This window comes from Scyliorhinus canicula, chromosome 12 (genome assembly GCF_902713615.1).
Source record: "Scyliorhinus canicula chromosome 12, sScyCan1.1, whole genome shotgun sequence".
NCBI lineage: Eukaryota > Metazoa > Chordata > Chondrichthyes > Carcharhiniformes > Scyliorhinidae > Scyliorhinus > Scyliorhinus canicula.
This window is the reverse complement of record NC_052157.1, coordinates 70297892-70320015: the sequence shown is the minus strand read 5'-3', so window position 1 is coordinate 70320015 and position 22124 is coordinate 70297892. Positions and strand designations below refer to the sequence as shown.

At 47.3% G+C, this 22124-nt stretch overlaps 1 protein-coding gene across 2 annotated transcripts in view; it reads left to right on the top strand.

Annotated features, from left to right (window-relative positions):
- The window catches only part of LOC119974444 (carcinoembryonic antigen-related cell adhesion molecule 5-like), a 100530-nt gene extending 78828 nt beyond the window's left edge, over window positions 1–21702 (top strand). For both annotated transcript variants that reach the window (XM_038813334.1, XM_038813333.1), the window contains exons 8-10: window positions 6719–6982; window positions 16018–16125; window positions 21182–21702. In XM_038813334.1, coding sequence (XP_038669262.1) covers window positions 6719–6982; window positions 16018–16125; window positions 21182–21186 — 377 coding nt within the window. In that variant the 3' untranslated portion in view covers window positions 21187–21702. The remainder of the gene's footprint in view (window positions 1–6718; window positions 6983–16017; window positions 16126–21181) is intronic.
- The last annotated feature ends 422 nt before the right edge of the window (window positions 21703–22124 follow it).

Here is a 22124-nt window from a genome sequence, read left to right as displayed (position 1 = left end):
CAAAATGGCGGAAACCTTACCCAGAAACTGTGCCCAAGGAAAAGAACCTCTTCCCTGTCCAGCTCTCTCAGGACGTTTCAATGTGTATGTTTTTAGGTTTTGGGAGCCACAGTTATCGAAACTAGGCATCGAGTTTCTGTAGTAATTTCACGGGAGTTTATTCAGAAACAACAGCTTAAATATTGTTTTTCAGATAAATAGACAAGAAAAATAGGTAGATCAGTGAGGCAGTTCACTGATCACAGGTGACAAATGGATGGTTGGCACAGAGTTTGTTGAACATAGTGGCGTGTGAGGGCAGCATTCTGTTCCCTAGCTGAAGTGTTTGGAGATCCAAGTCTCCCCAACAATCCCAATTTCCCCCCCCCATTCACACCAAACCCTGATTTTCCTCCATCTTCCCTGGCCCATCCTCCATCTGAGAAAGGTGGCTACTTGATGAGAACTGCCCCTTTGTCTGTGAGCACTCGTGAATTTTCTTTATTATTCCAGGCTGGTCGTACATACTAACATGAAGCAGAGGTGGGCCTTTTGGCCCTTCTAGCCTGTTCCACCACTGGATTGATCTCATCGAGATCTTAAATCTGCATCCCACCAACCTCCCTAATGCCCTATTGACCCCTTGATCACCAAAAATCTATCCACTTCTACCTTCAAAATATTCTAAGACTGTGCTTCCACCATATTTTTCCCAGTAAGACATCTTGCAACACCAGGTTAAAGTCCAACAGGTTTGTTTCAAACACTAGCTTTCAGAGCACTGCTCTTCCTCAGGTGAATGGAGAGGTATGTTCCAGAAACATTTATATCGACAAAGTCAGAGATGCCAGACAATGCTTGGAATGCGACCATTTGCGGGTAATCAATTCATTACAGATCCAGAGATAAGGGGTAACCCCAGGTTAAAGAGGTGTGAATTGTCTCAAACCAGGCCAGTTGGTAGGATTTTGCAAGTCCAGGCCAGATGGTGGGGGGTGAATGTAATGCAACATGAATCCCAGGGCCTGGTTGAGGCCGCACTCATGCGTGCGGAATTTAGCTATAAATTTCTGCTCAGCGATTCTACGTTGTCGCGTGTCCTGAAGACAGCCTTGGAGAACGCTTACCCAGAGATCAGAGGCTGAATGCCCTTGACTGCTGAAGTGTTCCCCGGCTGGAAGGGAACATTCCTGCCTGGTGATTGTCGCACGATGCCCATTCATTTGTTGTCGCAGTGTCTGCATGGTCTCGCCAATGTACCACGCTTCAGGACATCCTTTCCTGCAGCGTATGAGGTAGACTACATTGGTCGAGTCGCACGAGTATGTGCCGCGTACCTGGTGGGTGGTGTTTCCACGTGTAATGGTGGTATCCATGTCGATGATCTGGCATGTCTTGCAGAGATTGCCCTGGTAGGATTGTGTGGTGTCGTGGTCGCTGTTCTGAAGGCTGGGTAATTTGCTGCAAACAATGGCTTGTTTGAAGTTGCGTGGCTGTTTGAAGGCAAGTAGTGGGGGTGTGGGGATGACATTAGCAAATGTTCATCTTCATTGTTGATGTGTTGAAGGCTGCAAAGAAGATGTTGTAGTTTCTCCGCCCCAGGAAAGTACTGGATGGCGAAGGGTACTCTGTCAGCTGTGTCCCGTGTTTGTCTTCTGAGGAGGTCGGTGTGGTTTTTTGCTGTGGCGCGTTGGAACTGTCGATCGATGAGTCGAGCGCCATATCCTGTTCGTACGAGGGCATCTTTCAGCATCTGTAGATGTCTGTTACCCTCCTCCTCGTCTGAGCAGATCCTGTGTATACGGAGGGCTTGTCCATCGGGGATGGCTTCTTCAATGTGTTTCGGGTGAAAGCTGGAGAAGTGGAGCATCGTGAGATTATCTGTGGGCTTGCGGTAAAGCAAAATGCTGAGGTGACCGTCCTTGATGGAGATGAGTGTGTCCAAGAATGCAACTGAATTTGGAGAATAGTCCATGGTGGGATGGAACTTATTGATCTCATCGTGTAGTCGTTTCAGTGATTCTTCGCTGTGGGTCCAAAGGAAAAAAATGTAATCGATGTATCTGGTGTATAACATCGGTTGAAGGTCCTGTGCGGTGAGGGAGTCTTGTTCAAACTTGTGCATGAATATGTTGGCATATTAAGGTGCGAACTTGGTCCCCATGGCTGTTCCGTGCGTCTGGATGAAGAATTTGTTGTCGAAGATGAAGACGTTGTGATCTAGAATGAAGCGGATGAGTTGCAGAATTGCATCTGGAGATTGGCAGTTGTCAGTGTTGAGTACTGAGGCTGTTGCAGCAATGCCGTCGTCATGGGGGATGCTGGTGTAGAGTGCCGAGACATCCATTGTGACGAGGAATGTTCCTGGTTCAACTGGTTCATGGGTGCTGAGTTTCTGTAGGAAGTCCATCGTGTTGCGACAGAAGCTGGGTGTACCTTGTACGATGGGTTTCAAGATGCCCTCGATGTGGCCAGAGAGGTTCTCACACAGGGTCCCATTGCCTGAAACGATAGGACGGCCTGGTGTGTTGGCCTTGTGTATTTTCGGGAGGCAGTAGAGATCTCCAATGCAGGGATTACGTGGGATGAGAGCACGTAGGGTGCTCTGAAGGTCTGGATCCAAGGTCTTGATCAGTCTGTTGAGTTGGCTGATGTGTTCCTTGGTTGGATCTGTGGGTAACTGTCTGTAGTGTTCCTGGTTGTTGAGTTGTCGGTATACTTCTTTGCAGTAGTCCGTTCTGTTCAGTATGACGGTGGCCCCTCCTTTGTCTGCTGGTTTGATGACGATTGTGCGGTTGGTCTTGAGAGCGTGGATGGCGTTGCGTTGTGCTTGGGTGACATTCGGGGCTGCCTTGTGAATGCGACTGATGAATCTGGCATTGGCACGACTCCTGACGGCTTGAGCATACATGTCGAGTCTAGGGAAGCGGCCTTCCGGAGGGATCCAATTCGACTCTTTCCTTTTCGGTTGCCGCACCGCAGATCTCTCGGTATGCTGTTCCGGTTCATTGGTCGTCTCCTTGGGTTCGCTGTCGGCCTCTTGGGGTCTGTGAAAGAATTCCCGGAGCCTCATTCGCCTGATGAATTCCTCTGTGTCTGCCGTGAGACTGATGCCTTCAAACAACCGTGCAACTTCAAACAAACCATTGTTTGCAGCAAATTACCCAGCCTTCTGAACAGCGACCACGAGACCACACAACCCTGCCAGGGCAATCTCTGCAAGACGTGCCAGATCATCGACATGGATACCACCATTACATGTGGAAACACCACCCACCGGGTATGCGGCACATACTCGTGCGACTCGACCAATGTAGTCTACCTCATACGCTGCAGGAAAGGATGCCCCGAAGCGTGGTACATTGGCGAGACCATACAGACACTGCGACAACGAATGAACGGGCATCGTGCGACAATCACCAGGCAGGAATGTTCCCTTCCAGTCGGGGAACACTTCAGCAGTCAAGGGCATTCAGCCTCTGATCTCCGGGTAAGCGTTCTCCAAGGTGGTCTTCAGGACACGCGACATCGCAGAATCGCTGAGCAGAAACTTATAGCTAAGTTCCAGACGCATGAGTGCAGCCTCAACCGGGCCCTGGGATTCATGTCGCATTACATTCACCCCCCCCCCCCCCCCCCCCCCCCCACCCCCCACCATCTGGCCTGGACTTGCAAAATCCTACCAACTATCCTGGCTTGAGACAATTCACACCTATTTAACCTGGGGTTACCCCTATCTCTGGATCTGTAATGATTTGATTACCCGCAAATGCTCACATTCCAAGCATTGTCTGGCATCTCTGACTTTGTCTATACAAATGTTTCTGGAACATACCTCTCCATTCACCTGAGGAAGGAGCAGTGCTCTGAAAGCTAGTGTTTGAAACAAACCTGTTGGACTTTAACCTGTTGTTGTAAGACTTCTTACTGTGCTCACCCCAGTCCAACGCTGGCATCGCCACGTCACCATAGTTTTCAGGAAGAGAGTCCCATCCCTCTGAGAAAAAAACACCTCTGTTTTAAATGGACGACCCCTTATATTTAAACCGTGCCTCTTTTATGTGTGCGGGTGTCTGGTAAGGGCTAGTTCACCTCATGCCAATCGTTTGTTTGAACCCTTCTTACCAACGAATACAGGACAGGTACCCAAGATACACACTTCACTCAACATGCCCCTTCCGTTCCCACGCCCCGTCAATCACTTTAGTTCAAGGTCACTTTTTATGTAATATCACACTGAGAATCATTTGCGAGCCCTTGTCAGACACTCGTATAGATAAAAGGGGCCAGTCTATTGACTCAGGAATGTGAAGCCTGATTCAGGAAACTTTCATATTTCCAGGGAGTGTTTATGTGTTTTTGTTTCTGAGAGAGAAAGAAAGCCCTGGGTGGGATTGTCCAGTCCCCCAGCCGCGTGTTTCTCGGCAGCGGGCTATTCACTGGCACAGGGATTCTCTCTTCCCGCTGCTTGTCAATGGGATTTCCTATTGAAGCTCCCCACGCCACTAGGAAACCTGCAGGCAGGAGAAATAGAAGCCCAATGGTTGGAGAATTACAGACTATTTCTCTGGCAAGGTGACCTTACACTGACCAAATCCATAAGAGGCCTATTCTTCTTCCCAAAAGTATCATTTGCTAAAGGTGTCATTTCTTACAACGCCCCTCTTTGAGAAGGAAATGTCCTCATTGACTTCTCACAATGAATTGTTAGTTACCCTCGTTGCTTCAAATGCAAATTCCTTGATTACATACAGTAGGTAACGTGCAAAGGCGACTGGAATCAACTGATTGCTATCGCCTTGGTTGGCACTCCCCTCCTGCAGATCACAACACTCAGCAATAATCTTTATCCATTTTCAGGAGTTTTGTTCATTTCTGGGCTATTAATACAGATGTACATATAATTAGAACAACAGAAACATATCCTCCAGCTTCACATGTACCAGTCCACAACCAAAGAAGGGTCATACAGAACCGTTAAATATTTCTCTCTTTCCACAAATGCTGCCCAACACATTGAGTTTTTTCAGCATTTTCTGTTTTATTTCAGGTTTCCAGCATCCGCAGTAGTATGTTGCTTTTATTTATGAAAAACATTTTTTTAAAAATTCATTTACGGGATGTGGATGTTGCTGGTTAGGCAGCATTTATTGCCCATCCTTAGTTGCCCTTCAGAAGCTGGCGGTGAGCTGCCTTCTTGAACCGCTGCAGTCCCTGAGGTGTAGGCACACCCACTGTGCTGTTAGGGAGGGAGTTCCAGGGTGTTCTCCAGCGACAGTGGAGCGGCAATATATTTCCAAGTCAGGGTGTTGAGTGACTTGGAGGGGAACCTCCAGGAGGTGTGTTCCCAGGTATCTGCTGCTCTTGTCCTTCTAGATGATACTGGTTGTGGGTTTGAAAGTGTTGTGTAAGGAACCTTGTTGAGTTACTACCGTGCATCTTGTAGATAGTACACATGGCTACCACTGTTCGTCGGGGGTGGAGGGTTTGAATGTTTGTGGAAGGGGGAGCAATTAAACGGGCTGCTTTGTCCCAGAGGGTGTCAAGCTTCTTCAGTGTTGTAGGAACTGCACTCATCCAGGCAAGTGGAGAGTATTCCATTACACTCCTGACTAGTAGACGATGGATAGGCTTTGGGGGGTCAGGAGGTGAGTTGCTCGCCAATAGATTCATTGTCTTTGACATGCCCCGGTCGCCACAGTATTAATGTGGCTAGTCCAGTTCAGTTTCGGATCAGTGGTTACCCCAATGATGTTGATTGTGTGGGATTCAGTGATGGTACTGGCATTGAATGCCAAGGAGCGGTGGTGGTTAGACCCTCTCTATGGGAGATGGTCATTGCCTGGCACTTGTGAGCATGAATGTAACTTGCCACTTCTCAGCCCAAACCTGGATATTGTCCTTTGAACCTGGATTGCTTCATTATCTGAGGAGTCACGAATGGTGCTGAATAGTGTGCAGTCATCCGCAAACATCCCCAATTCTGACCTTATAATGGAAGGGATGTCATTGATGAAGCAGCTGAAGATGGAGTTGAGCCCACAATCAGATCATCCATGATCTTATCCAATGCCAGAGCAGACTAGGAGGGCTGAATGGCTGACTCCTGTTCCTAAATTATATGCTACTGTGTTCCTATGAACCAACTAATAGACAGATTGACAATGTGATCGATATGGGTGGCATGTTAGCACAGTGGTTAGCACTGTTGCTTCACCGCGCCAAGGTTCCAGGTTCGATTCCCGGCTTAGGCCACTGTCTGTGCGGCGTCTGCACGTTCTCCCCGTGTCTGCGTGGATTTCCTCTGGGTGCTCCAGTTTCCTCCCACAAGTTCTGAAATACGTGCTTGTTAGGTGAATTGGACATTCTGAATTCTCCCTCCGTGTACCCAAACAGGTGCCGGAATGTGGCGACTAGGTGATTTGCACAGTAACTTCATTGCAGTGTTAATGTAAGCCTACTTGCGACAATAATAAAGATTATTATTATTGTTAACTGATTTACACTTCAACCAATCATCTGCTGGTTAGTGAGATTGGTTGATTGAATGCTTGGTTGATCGATGATTTGGTTACAATACAAAAATGAGAGTATGCCCTACGTAATGGTAAAGCAGATTAAAGCTTTTGAAATGTAATCCTCCAGCAGTCGTTCCATTGAGGGACAGCTTTAAAATCTCTTATTGTCCCGATATTACATTTATATCCCCAATTATTCTGATCCACTAATACGTTTACAGATGGGCCTGATCAAATCCAGTTACTGATGGTGCCAGAAGAAAATATAATTCTCTACGGATCCAATGTCACTCTCACTTGCCAAGTGGAGTCGTTTCCACCTTCTAAGTTTACGTGGTATCTGAATGGGGTCGAGCTTCCACATGACAAAGAACAATTGATCATCAGTAACATTACCCAGGGCAACTCGGGCAATTACACGTGTAAAACCCACAACACGGAAACAGGAAACACCCAACAAAAATCTATGAAAATATTCCCATCACGTAAGTAGCCGACTGTGTAACTGTGAACCTTACTTGCAAAATATGAGGAAAAGGGGAAAAAATAATTTTAGTTAGATTAGCCCAGAGTTTCTGGAGACCCACTAGGCGCTCAATATTCGAGCCGACTCTTGACCCTCTTTCTAATCCTGTCAATAATCTGATATAGTTCTTTTTTATTATTTATGACATGTTGCTGAGATGTCCCCTTTGGAGCTGGCAGAAAGAGTTTCACACTTGTCCCTCCACCAGAGAATTAGCAACTCTTGGAACTGAAGACATTTTTAATAACCCCCCCCTCCGTGTTCGTGGTTGTGTTCGGCTCGATTGCAAGAGTCTTTAAGCTGGACTGCAAGAACCAAAACTTTGAAACGGAAGGTGTTGGAAATGCACAGCAGGTCTGGTAGCATCTGTGCTGCGATAGGAAAACATAATTCATATCTCAGGTCTGTGAAATGTGCCGGCCGAGTTTGTGTTGGTGTAGATGTCATCTTGGCCTGGGAAAAGGCTTCAGTGGGGAGGGAATTTGCAAGATCTTAACTTGTAATGAGTGACGGTCCTATTGCAAGGTCCGTGACCTTGGCTGGCGTTACTTTGCAGAAAACAGGAGAAGGAAGATTTATGGACCCTCCAGGATAAATTCCCTTCCCCCTTCCCTCTCACTCCTTCTCCCATAAGTAGGAGCAGGAGGCAGGCAATTCAGTCCCTTACATCTGCTCTGCCATTCAATGGGATCATGGCTGATTTTGGGCATGATTAGGGGCAGCACAGTAGCATTGTGGATAGCATAACTTCACAGCTCCAGGGTCCCAGGTTCGATTCCGGCTTGGGTCGCTGTCTGTGCGGAGTCTGCACATCCTCCCCGTCTGTGCGTGGGTTTCTTCCGGGTGCTCCGGTTTCCTCCCACAGTCCAAAGATGTGCAGGTTAAATAGATTGGCCATGATAAATTGCCCTTAGTGTCCAAAATTGCCCTTAGTGTTGGGTGGGGTTACTGGGTTATGGGGGTAGGGTGGAGGTGTTGACCTTGGGTAGGGTGCTCTTTCCAAGAGCCAGTGCAGACTCGATGGGCCGAATGGCCTCCTTCTGCACTGTAAATTCTATGATAATCTATGATGATCTATTGACTGCATTGCGCTCGAACGAGAGTGCAACGCGGCCTGTAGATCCCGGGAGTGGCCTCCTGCAGGAGCTCAGCAACCTTTACAGCTTATAGGATATACCCAAACCCCGTGAGGTGTCAAAATCAGAATCCCACCCAAAGGAGTCTTGACCAAATGGCACACACCAAAACAGGTTTTAAACCTACCTGGGATCTACAGGCCTCCCGGTTTCTATCAGCCTCCCTAGTGTGGCCGCAGCTGGGCACCGTTCAGTACTGGTCCACAAAACCATGTGATCGCCTGGGCCATCAGAGGTCTCTGGGTGGTCAGGGACAGGGCAGGGTGCATCCCTGGTCTTTCCCTGGAATGTGGGCACCTTGGCATTTCCCAGCTGGCACCTTGGCACTGCAACGAATGTTTAATCTTTTTATTCCTTTTAAATCTATTTGGGAATTCAGATCGGAGAGGGTGGAGGCTAGAGCAGTTGCATGCTCGTCGTGTAGGATGCGGGTGGTGAGGGACACCACTAGTATCCCCACCGACTACACCTGCGGGAAGTGCATCCAACTCCAGCTCCTCAGAGACCGCTTTAGGGAACTGGTGCTGGAGCTGGATGAACTTTGGATTATCCGGGAGGCAGAGGGGGTGATAGAGAGAAGTTACAGGGAGGAAGCTACACTCAAGGTGCAGGACAATAGTAGCTGGGTAACACTCAGGGGAAGGAAAAGAAATGAGCAGACAGTGCAGGATCCTCCGTGGCCGTTTTGCTTCAAAACAAGAATACCATTTGGATGCTGTTGGCGATGACCTACCGGGGGAAGGCCCTAGCGGCCAGGTCTCTGGCACTGAGCCTGGCTCTGTGGTTCAGAAGGGAAGGGGGGGGGAGAATAGAAAAGCAACAGTGATAGAAGACTCAATGGTTGGGGGACGGACAGGAGATTCTGTGGTCGGAAACAAAACTCTCGGAAGGTATGTTGCTTCCCGGGTGCCAGGGTCAGTGATCACAGTGCAGAAGGAGGCCATTTGGCCCATCAAGTCTGCACCGGCTCTTGGAAAGAGCACTCTACCCAAGCCCACACCTCCACCCTATCCCCATAACCCAGCAACCCCACCCAACACTAAGTGCAATTTTGGACACTAAAGGCAATTTAGCATGGCCAATCCACCTAACTTGCACATCTTTGGACTGTGAGAGGAAACCGGAGCACCTGGAGGAAACCCACGCACACACGGGGAGAACGTGCAGACTCCACAAAGACAGTGACCCAAGCTGGGAATCGAACCTGGAACCATGGAACTGTGAAGCAATTGTGCCAACCACTATGCTACTGTGTGCCCTGTCTCAGATAAAGTCGACAGGATTCTTAAGGTGGAGGGGGAGCAACTAGTGTCATGGTGCACATAGGCACCAACGACATAGCTAAGAAAAGGGATGAGGAACTAAAAAGTGATTTTAGGGAGATGGTTGGAAGCTAAAGAGAAGGACAAGCAGAGTAGTAATCTCAGGATTGCTGCCAATGTGCAAGTGAGACAGGGAATAGAGAGCAAGTGCAGCTGAACACGTGGCTACAGGGCTGGTGCAGGAAAGATGGCTTCAGATATGTGGAGTATTGGGATACCTTCTGGGGAAGCTGGGACCTCTACATGAAGTAAGGGTTGCACCCAAACTGGAGTGGCACCAATATCCTGGGTGGGAGGTTTGCTTGAGCTCTTCGGGAGGATTTAAACTATTCTGGCAGGGGGATGGGAACCAGAGCTATGGATCAGAGGATAGAGTAGCTGTTAAACAGGCAGAAATAGTGTGCAGCGAGTCTGTGAGGAAGGACAGACAGTTGCAGTCAGTGGAATGGGTTAAAGTGTGTCTGTTTCAATGCAAGGAGTGTCAGGAATAAGGGAGATGAACTTAGAGCATGGAGCAGTACTTGGACTATGATGTTATGGCCATTACGGAGACGTAGATTTCACAGGGGCAGGAATGGTTGTTAGGTGTTCCAGGGTTTAGATGTTTTAAGAAGAATAGGGAGAGAGGTAAAAGAGGAGGGGGAGTGGCACTGTTAATTAGGGAGTGCATCACAGCTGCAGAAAAGGAGGGAGTCGAGGGGAGATTGTCTACTGAATCAGTATGAGTGGAAGTCAGAAACAAGAAAGGAGCAGTCACTTGACTGGGAGTTTTCTAATGAGCCCCCAATAGCAGCAGAGAGATGGAGGAACAGACTGGGCGGCAGACCTTGGAAAGGTGCAGAAGTAACAGAGTTGTTGTCATGGGTGACTTCAACTTCCCTAATATTGACTGGAACCGCCTTACTGAAAATGGTTTGGATGAGCAGATTTTGTCAGGTGTGTACAGGAAGGATTCCTTACACAATATGTAGATAGGCCCACTAGGGGGGAGGCCATATTGGATTTGGTGCTCGGCAATGAACCAGGCCAGGTGCAGATGTCTCAGTGGGAGAGCATTTAAGTGACAGTGATCACAACTCCTTGACCTTTACCATAGCCATGGAGAGGGATAGAAACAGACAGTATGGGATGGTATTTAACTGGGGAAGGGGAAATTATACTGCCATTAGACAGGAGCTGAGGAGCATAAAGTGGGAACAGTTGTTCATGGGTAAATGCACATCAGTCATGTGGGGGTTGTTTAAGGAGACCTTGCTGCGAGTGCTGGATAGATTTGTCACACTGAGACAAGGGAGGAATGGTAAGGAGCCTTGGATGACAAGAGAAGTGTAGCTTTTAGTCAAGAGGAAGAAGGAAGCTTATGTAAGGTTGAGGAAGCTCCGGAGTGTTACAAGGCAGCCAGGAAGGAACTCAAAAATGGACTTAGGAGAGCTAGAAGGAGGCATGAAAAAGCTCTGGCAGGAAGAATTACGGAAAACCCCAAGGCGTTCTACACTTGTGTGAGAAATAAGAGGATGATCAGAATGAGAGTAGGGCCGATCAGGGATAGTGGAGGGAACTTGTGCCTAGACTCTGAGGAGATGGGGGAGGCCCTAAATGAATATTTTGCTTCAGTATTAACTGGAGAGACGGACCTTGTTACTCGTGAGAACTGCGTGAACTAGGTTAATTAATTCGAACAAGTGGATATTAAGAAGGAGGTTGTGCTGGAAATTTTCAAAAACATCAGGATAGGTATGTCCCCTGGGCCTGATGGGATATAACCCAAGGTTACCATGGGAAGCGAGGGAGGAGATTGCAGCGCCGTTGGCAATGATCTTTGCGTCCTCACTCTCCACTGGAGTAGTACCGGATGATTGGAGGCAGGTGAATGTTGTTCCCTTGTTCAAGAAAAGGAATATGAAAATCTCTGGGAATTACAGACCAGTCAGTCTTGCATCTGTGATGAGCAAAATATTGGAAAGGATTCTGAGAGATAGGATTCATGATTATTTAGAAAAACATAGTTTGATTTAAAATAGTCAGCATGGCTTTGTGAGGGGCAGGTCATGCCTCACAAGCATCATTGTATTATTTGAGGATGTGATGTGACAAGACACATTGATGAAGGTTGGACAGTAGATGTGGTGTATATGGATTTCAGTAAGGCATTGATAAGGTTCCCCATGGTAGGCTCATTCAGAAAGTTAGGAAGCTTGGGATACAGGGAAAATTGGCTCTCTGGATACAGAATTGGATGGCCTGAAGAAGACAGCAAGTGGTAGGGGATGGAGAGTATTCCGCTTGGAGGTCGGTGACCAGTAATATCTTGCAGTGATCTGTTCTGGGACCGATGCTCTTTGTGGTTTTTATAAATGACTTGGATGAGGAAAGGTGGGTTAGTAAGTTTGCCAATGACACGAAGGTTGGTGGAGTTGTAGATAGTGTCGAGGGCTGTTGCAGGTTACAACAGGACATTGACAGGAGCTGGGCTGAGAAGTGGCAGATGGAGTTCAACCTTGATAAATGTGAAGTGATTCATTTTGGAAGGTCGAATTTGAATGCTGAATACAGGGTTAAAGGCAGGATTCTTGGAAGTGTGGAGGAACAGAGAGATCTTGGGGTTCACGTACAAAGATCCCTCAAAGTTGCCACCCAGGTTGACAGGATTGTTAAGAAGGCGTATGGTGTGTTGGCTTTCATTAACAGGGGATTGAGTTTAAGAGCCGCAAGGTTTTGCTGCAGCTTTATAAAACCCTGGTTAGACCACACTTGGAATATTGTGTCCGGTTCTGGTCGCTTCATTATATAATGGATGTGGATGCTTTGGAGAGGGTACAGAGGAGATTTACCAGGATGCTGTCTGGACTAGAGGGCATGTCTTATGTAGAAAGGTTGAGGGAGCTAGGGCTTTTCTCACTGGAGCGAAGAAGGAAGAGAGGTGAATTGATAGAGGTGCACAATGTGTTGAGAGGCATGGATGGAGTGGATAGCCAGAGACTTTTCCCCAGGGCGGAAATGGTTGTCACAAAGGGACATAACTTTAAGGTGATTGGAGGAAGGTATATGGGAGATGTCAGAGGTAGGTTCTTTACACAGAGAGTGGTGTGTGCGTGGAATGCACTGCCAGCGGAGGTGGTGGAGTCAGAATCATTAGGGACATTTAAGCGACTCTTGGACAGGCACATGGACAGCAGTAAATTGAAGGGGTGGAGGGTAGTTTTGTTTTATAAATTTAGAGTACCCAATCATTTTTATTTCCAATTAAGGGGCAATTTAGCATGGCCAATCCACCTAACCTGCACAGCTTTGAGTTGTGGGGGTGAACCCTGTTGTGTTATGTAATTTGGAATAACACAAGCTGCCACTTGATGCAGTTTTGAGTAAAAGATGCTCCAGATTTTGAAGTGAGTTCAATATGTTTTATTGAACTGTTAGCACAGTTCTCAATGAGTTCGACTCTCTGCTAATCTAAGTGTAGTAACTCACTCCAACTGAACCAGCCTTGCTCTAAGCCCACGCTGGGTCGGAGAATCATCGGGGGCGGCGTGAATCCAGCCCCCGCCGGCCGCCGAATTCCCCGGTACCCCCACTGCCCCAAGGCACTGAAACGATGCTGGGGGTTTTCTCCTACTATGCCCAGTGGGTCCCTAACTATGCGGACAAGGCCCGCCCACTCATTCAGTCCACAGTTTTTCCCCTGACGGCTGAGGCCCACCAGGCCTTCAACCGAATCAAGGCAGACATCGCAAAGGCCACAATGCACGCGGTCAACGGGTCCCTCCCCTTCCAGGTCGAGAGCGATGCATCGGACGTAGCTCTGGCCGCCACCCTCAACCAGGTGGGCAGACCCGTGGCCTTCTTTTCCCGCACCCTCCATGCCTCCGAAATTCGGCACTCCTCTGTCGAAAAGGAGGCCCAAGCCATTGTGGAAGCTGTGAGACACTGGATTACCTGGCTGGCAGGAGATTCACTCTCCTCACTGACCAACGGTCAGTTGCCTTCATGTTCAATAATACACAGCGGGGCAAGATCAAAAACGGTAAGATCTTGAGGTGGAGGATCGAGTTCTCCATCTATAATTATGAGATTATGTATCGCCCCGGGAAGCTCAACGAGCCCCCTGACGCCCTATCACACGGTACATGTGCCAGCGCACAAGTGGACCGACTCCGGCCTCTCAACGTTGGCCTCTGCCACCCAGGGGTCACCCGGTTCTTCCATTTCATCAAGGCCCGCAACCTGCCCTACTCCATTGAGGTCAGGACCGTCACCAGAGACTGACAGGTCTGCGTGGATTGAAAGCCGCACTTCTACCGTCCAGATCGAACGCACCTGGTGAAGGCCTCCCGCCCCTTTGAGCGCCTCAGCATGGACTTCAAAGGGCCCCTCCCCTCCACCGACCGCAACACGTACTTTCTGAACGTGGTCGATGAGTACTCTCGGTTCCCTTTCGCTATCCCATGCCCCGATATGACTTCTGCCACGGTCATTAAAGCCCCCCACAGTATCTTCACCCTGTTCGGCTTTCCCACTTACGTCCACAGCGATCGGATTCCTCCTTTATGAGTGATGAGCTGCGTCAGTTCCTGCTCAGCAAGGGCATTGCCTCGAGCAGGATGACCAGCTACAGCCCCCGGGGAAACGGACAGGTAGAGAGGGAGAATTGGACGGTCTGGAAGTCCGTCCTGCTGGCCCTGCGGTCTAAAAGTCTCACGGTCTACCGCTGGCAGGAGATCCCCGATGCGCTCCACTCCATCCGATCGCTCCTCTGCACCGCAACTAATGAAACCCCCCTGAACGCCTCTTTGCCTTCCCCAGGAAGTCCACCTCCGGGATCTCGCTCCCAACATGGCTGACAGTTCCAGGACCCGTCCTCCTTCGCATGCATGTGTGGACCCATTAGTCGGACCCTTTGGTCGAAAGGGTCCACCTCCTACACGTGAACCTGCAGTACGTCTACATGGCGCACCCCGACGGGCGTCAGGACACAGTCTCCCTCTGGTACCTGGCACCCACTGGATCCCCCCCTCCAGTAGCCTCATTCACACCTGCATCACTCACCCTCCCCCCAGCGAACCTCACCGCAGCCCCCGCCCCAGGAGGATCCGTCCTCCCACTGGTTCCACTCAGGGGTGATGAAGACGAGGACAACACGCTCCCGGAGTCACAGGTGACCAGGTCGCCACCCACATCACCACCAGGACTGAGGCGACCACAGAGGAGGATCAAGGCCCCTGACAGACTGAACTTGTAAATATTTTTTCCACCACCCCTGCCGGATCTTTTTTTAACGGGGGTCGATGTGGTAGTCACCACTAGCTGTATTATATGTATTACGGTAAGACACATATACTAGAGGTACATGGGTAAATCCCTACCTGCTGGCTCCGCCCAGTAGGTGGCGTATAAATGTGTGTGCTTGCCAGTGCTGCAGCCATTCTGGTAGCAGCTACCGGAGGCACAACACCTTTGCTCAATAAAGCCTCGATTATTCCACTACTCTCATCTTTGTGGTAATTGATAGTGTATCACCCCCTTATATATCTCAATTAGATCTCTCATTCTTCCAAGCTCCAGCGAGTATAGGCCTAAACTGCTCAAGCCCAAAAGACGTGTTGTCAGGTGAATTAGATATTCTGAATTCTCCCTCAGTTTACCCGTACAGGTGCCAGAGTGTGGCGACTGGGGGTTTTTCACAGTAACTTCATTGTAGTGTAAATGTAAGCCTACTTGTGACAATAATAATAATTATTATTATTAAAACAAGTCCTTCATCCCCAGAATTAATCTAGTGACTTGAAAGGTCAAAGGGCCTCCTTCTGCACTGCAGGAATTCTATGGTTCTATGGTTTATGTCCCGTCAGAATTTTAGCGAGGCAATTACATTTTTACCATACCAAGGCAGCTTCCTCATCACTTTGAGCTTCTAGCTACAAAATGCCAGATTAGTCGAATTCAACTACATACATTTTCATATAGGGAATTGAGTTTGGGTTCATTGTCCAGGTTTAGATGGACCCAGTGTTTTGCTCAGAGAAATAGGTGATGGGCCAAAGTGCACAAGGCAATAACTGGTTTAACTGAGATGTACATTTTCCATAATAGACAACTTGACTTATAATTGGAGCTAATTTGTCAATAGTGTTGATGATTATTAGTGTAGAAATGAAACTCGACTGATACTCCCTGATGTATGAGGTGTACTTGATTCTGAATATGGCTGAAAGAAGAGACATGCTGTTGAAACTTTTCATCATGTACACATCGGGATAATTTGCAAGAGTTCCAAATTGTAAAGGGAACAATGTATACTGCACATGAAGTGAGTGCTGATTGGTTTGCATCAGACACCACTTGCCAAACAATTAACACTCTCTTCACATGCAGTATAAATTATTGCTCCTTATACAATTTGGTGAATCGTTATGATCAGTGCAAGGAAAAAAGCTTTAACAACCTGTCTCTTTTTGGGTTATACGACCAAACGGCTATTTGTACTTATTTTTGTGGCAGGATTGTGTCAATTATTCTCCCCCCAACTTCTTTTCTTTCAGAGACGGACGACCTTGAGGATTACAAGAACAAGTCTTGGATAGCTGCTGCTGTTGTCGGTGTCCTGGCCCTAATTGCCATCTGTGCCTGTGTAATCTTCAAGCAGCGAAGTATATGATTTTCATTCACTCACTTTCATCCGACAACGCGGCAAACAAAATAATTTCCTAACCTGACGAGGTGCCAACTCTTGCCAGAATATTTGACAATATCAGTTCAGATGGCAGCTACAAAAGAACTAGCATTTCTATCATGCCTTTCACGGCCTCAGGTTTTTTGCCACCAATCGAAGTGTTGCTGCTGTTGTAGTACAAGAAATACAGACACCAAAGGGTGGCACGGTGGCACAGTGAGCACTGCTGCCTCACAGCTCCAGGGACTCAGTCTCAATTCCGGCCTTGGATAACTGTGTGGAGTTTGCACATTCTCCCTGCGTGCGTCTAGGTTTCCTCCTAGTGTTTCCGTTTCCTCCCACAGTTCAAAGACGTGCAGGTTAGGTGGATTGGCCATGCTAAAATTGCCCCTTGGTGTCCAAAGATGTGCAGGTTAGATGGTTTTACCCGGTTGCGGGGATAGGGCGAGGGCGGTGGTAAGGTGCTCTTTTAAAGGGTGGGTGCGTAATTGATGGGCCAAATGGCCTCCTTCCACACTGTAGGGGTTCTGTGGCTCTATAGCACGCTCCGACAGACATCATTTGGTCATGAGCAAATCATCCATTTTTAGTCTTGTGGACTGAGGAATAAATATTGGTTAAGAAACTGGGAGAGAATTACTGTTGTCTTTTTTCAATATTGTGCCCTCTTCTTTTAAATACACGAATGATCCAGGTTTAATGTTTTTGTTTTATGTTTTTATTCACGGCGGCATGATGGCACAGTGGTTAGCAAAGTTGCTTCACAGCTCCAGCGTCCCAGGTTCAATTCCTGGCTTGGGTCACTGTCTGTGCAGAGTCTGCAGGTTCTCCCTGTGTCTGTGTGGGTTTCCTCCAGATACTCCGGTTTCCTCAGTCCAACAATGTGCAAGTTAGATGGATTGGCTGTGCTAAATTGTCCTTAGTGTCCAAAAAAAACAGGTGGGGTTACGGGGATGGTGTGGGCTTGGGTAGGCTGCTCTTTCTAAGGGCCGGTGCCGACTTGATGGGCGGAACGGCCTCCTTCTGCCCTGTAAATTCTTTGATACTATGAAAATATAAATTACTAAATATCAATCAAACAACCGAAGAACATCACATCAAACAAACAACCACAACCCTCTAGCCCCCCGACACTGAACCTCAACCACATCTCGCCTTTCCCTTTTTACCCCCCCCCCCACCCCGCTGAACCCTAAATCCTTCGTGCAGAAACCAATGAACAGTTTCCACCTCTGAGTAAACCTTTCAAATGTTTTACCTGAACAAAAGGAAAATCACACCTCTGCCACTGCAGCACACCCTCGGCATGGATGATGCATCCACGATTCCGGAGTGAATCTCTCCGACAGCCATGCCGAAAGTGTCACCAATCAGCCACAGTGGGCACAGTGAAGGTTAACCACCACCTTCATTGACTGGAAAAGTAATTACTATGCGCCTTAGGTTTAAGGTGCGAGAGGGAAAGTGTAGGGAAGATGTGCGAGGCAAGCTTTTACACAGACGGTTTTTAGTGCCTGGAACTCGCTGCCAAGGGGGGGTGGTGGAAGCAGATACGATAGTGGCATTTAAGAGGGATCCTGATGAATACATGAATTGGATGGGAATAAAGGGATACGGACCCCAGAAATTCAGAAGTTTTAGTTTAGACGGGCATCATGATCGGCACAGGCTTGAAGGGGCGAAGGGCCTGTTTCTGTGCTGTACGGTTCTTTGATTCTATGATTCTAGGTGGGTAAATTCTTGTTAGACAAGGAAATCAAGGAATATCGGGATAGAAAGGAGCATAGAATGCGAAACACAAACAGATCAGCTATGATGTTCTTGAAGGCGCGAGAATTTTGATACAGTAAAACACGTGGAAGTACATTTTGGTCGAAAGAACAGGAAGGTCATTATTATTTGGACATTGCAAGTCTAAATGGGTAGAGGAACAAAGGGAGTCTCAGAATGCAAATGCATCCAATCACTAAAAGTTGCACCACAGGTTAGCAAGGACCGTAAAAACATCAAACCAAAGCATTTGGTTTGATGTTTTTAGGAGGAACAGAATTGAAAAAGAAGGGAGTTATGCTAAATTAGTATCAAACCTTGGTTAGATCACAGTTGGGAGCATTGTGTACAGTTCTGGTCACCAAATTACCAAAAGGATATAAAGACACTGGAGAAGCTGCAAGGAAGCTTTTCAAGGATGATGCCTAAAAAATTATCAGAAAAGGATGAGCTGACTCATCATTTTCTCTTGATAAAAGAAGGCCGAGGGTTGACCCAACACAGGTCTTTAAAGCGGTGCAAGATTCTGTAGAGTGGGGATACAGATAAAAATGTTTCCACTGGAGGGGAAGAGGTCATCAATGTGAGATAGTCACCAAGAAATCCTATAGGGATTGGAAAAGAAACGTCTTTACCCAGGGAGCAATCTGAATATGGAACTGACTCCACAAGGGGTGTTTGAAGCAAATCATAAACGTGCATTTCAGGCAAACATACAGAAGCACGTCAGGCAGAAAGTAAAAGAGGGTCACTGTGATAGATTTAGATGAGAAAAGATTGGATGAGGCTCCAGTGGAGCATAATCGCCCAAGGTTCTGTGAATCAAGGACTGCTTGCTGGGTGCAACTGGTCCTTTTTCTGTACCATATATTCTGTGTATGTGTGTTATATTCTCAAGCAACTTAATTGGCGGGGAAAAACAATCATTGATTTAAAATGCACATGGAGTTTTTAATTCATTCACAGGATGAGGGGAGGCATTGGTGTAATGCTATTGTCCCTGGAGTAGCAATCCAGAGATCCAGAGTCATACTCTGGGGACCCGGGTTCAAATTCTGCCATGGCAGATGGTGAAATTTGAATTCAATAAAGATCTGGAATTAGACATCTTAAAGGTACCCATGGAAACATTGTCAATTGTCGTAAAAACCCATGTGGTTCACTCATGTCCTTAAGAGAAGCAAATCTGTTGTCCTTATCTGGTGTGGCCTACATGTGACTCCAGACCCACAGCAATGTGTTTGACTCCTAAATGCTCTCAGCGATGGGCAATAAATGCTGACCCAGCCAGCGATGCCCACATCCCATGAACACATTTTTTTAAATGTGGGTGTCGCTGGCTGATCCAGCATTTAGTTCCCATCCTTAATTCCCCTTGAGAAGGTGGTAGTAAGGTGCTTTCTTGAACCGCTGCAGCACATGTGATGTAGGTACACCCACAGTGCTGTTAGGGAGGGAGTTCCAAGATTTTGACCCAGAGACAGTGAGGGAACAGGGGTATATTTAGGATAGTATGACTTGGAGGGAAATCCCCAGGTGGCAATGTCCCCATGTGTCTACTATCCTTGCCCCTCAGGGTAGTTGCGGTTATGGGTCTGGAAGATGCTGCTTATGGAGCCGGGTACAATTCCCGGCTTGGGTCACTGTCTGTGCGGAGTCTGCACGTTCTCCCCGTGTGTGCGTGGGTTTCCTCTGGCTGCTTTATTGTCACATGTACCAATGTACAGTGAAAAGTATTTTTCTGCGGCCGAGGGAACATACACAGTACGTACATAGTAGACCAAAAGAATAATCAACAGAGTACATTGACAAATGATGCATTGACAAACAGTGATTGGTTATAGTGTGGAACATTATCAGTAATTATATAAGAAGTGGAAAATAGTTTTAGCAGGTCAGAACGGTGACAGGAGATTAAAGAAAAGTGTCCGGGGGAGAGAGCTCGCTGAGAGTCGCCATGCTCCAGTGCCATCTTGGTTTATAAAAAAAACTAGGGCATTTTCACAGTAACTTCATTGCAGTTAATGTAAGCCTACTTGTGACACAAATAAAGATGATTATGATTGTTGAGTTCCTGCAGTGCATCTTTTAGACGGTGTACAAGGCTATCTGTGGTTGGAAGAAAACAGTCATCATTTCACGTGAAATTAGAAAACATTTAACTTCAAAGTGTTGCAGTAAAGTTTGCAAGTTCAAACCCTATCTCTTTTTTTTAAAGATCTTATCTTGTGGTGGATAATCCACCACAAGTGCTTGTTTTCCTGCCTACAACCTATTTGTGGTTAGTCTTTTGTGTCATTTTGCTCTGCTATGTTTGCAGTGGCCTCTGTGTGATTTTGGGCTCTTACAAGTTGGTGGCGCTTCAATGTTAATTCCTCTGACGTCTGACTCAACTCTGTCACCATTTTATTCAGAAACATTATGGCGATCAAAACAACGGTGGAGATGCCACGGATCAGTTATTGATCAGGAGGATATTTGTCCTGCTCTAAACACCGAGACCCATTGTGTTTTTGAAACTCTTTCCTGGCCCGTTCAGGATTTCACTGTTTGTAATGTGCAACTACATTCAACAAATGGGGAAAGGGGGGGGGGGGGGGGGGGGGGGGTTGCAGAGGGCCTTTAACCCAGAGAGGAATGCAATCAAGTAGACTTGTTATGTACTCTTAATAAAACTAAAAATCAATAAATTAAACAAATATGAGGGGTGGGGGGAGGGAGTGACAGCCCTAAGTGGGTCACTGTACCCAAAACAAAATGTCAAAGGAAACTTAAATATCTGAACCAAATCTAATTTCCGGGGTGGGGTGGAGAGGGACTGGGGGGGGGGGGGGGGGGGGTGAGGATATGCACCCCAGCCCCAACGGGGCCCACAGGTCACGGAACTGGATTTGTTATCTATACACGAGCAAAACTTGGAGTACGGGATGGGAGTGATGATTGGAAAAAGTGATGTAAGTTAATATGATTGGGCAACCTGGTGGCCTGGAGGTTCACACACACTGGCTGGGCTGAAAGTGCTTTGCAGGTCCCCCTAACATCTATGATTTCTATATACCTGTGAATCGTGGAAAGCACATGTTCAATATCCTTCCAGCCATTTTCAAAGATTATCAGTATGTAATTATTACGAATGCATTAACCGGCGCTCCCCAGATTCCTCTCTGTGCAGTTTTGATTAGATTTTTCCTTTGTGGCAAATGATGAGTGTTGATATCTTCTGCTTGTTTCTCAGTTAATGTTATTTCCTTTCTGTTGGACAGGCTAAGATTGCGAAGGCATTTTGCTGATGTCGCGGGCTCCATGAAGGGACTATCAGAAGCAAACGCTGAAAATGTCTCTCTCTGGGATGTCAATCAACTGCTGAAATCCTGTGGGCAAATGTATCGATCAACGAATCTTGTTGCTGCAACCCCATAGGGGCTGGGACAATATGGAGGCTACCTTGACTTTGATAGTCCAGCCAATGAGCGTTTGTCCTGACGGTTTACTTTCAAAGGGGCAAGTCACTGTAATGATAATCTTACATTAGAGTTTTGTGGTAGTGCTAATCTAATTTATACCAGCTACTGACTTTTACCTTCTGCCTTAGTGCTTCACCAAAAAATATCAATCACCGAAATAAGGAATGGACACTGCTGAATACGAAGGATTACGGGTATTCTCGGGTTGACACTCACAAAATAGCTTCTGACTGGTCCGTGGTCCATGGGCGCGTTTGCTTCAGTGTGCACCTAACACCTTTCTCTCCAGCAATAAAATAAGTTGCTATCTTTCTAACTAACTGAGTACCGCTATTTCAAGTGACTGCCCTGCACAATGTTCAGCACCGTTCGCAACTCTTCAGATACTCAAGCAGCCCGTGTCGATGTTCAGAAAGACCTAAGACAATATCCAGGCTTGGGTTGATAAGTGGCAAATAACATTCACACTACACAAGTGCCAATGACCATCTCCAATAAGAGAGAATCTAACCATCACTCCTTGACACTCAATGGCATCACCATTGATGAATCCCTTCACTATCAACATCTTGGGCGTTATCACTGACCAGAAACTGAACTGGACGAGCTATATAAATACTGTGGCTACCACAGCAGGTCAGAGGCTCAGGATTCTGTGGAGAGTAACTCACCTCCTGACCCCCCCAAATCCTGTCCACCATCTTCAAGGCACGGACGGGTACAGCTGAATTAACATTCAAAA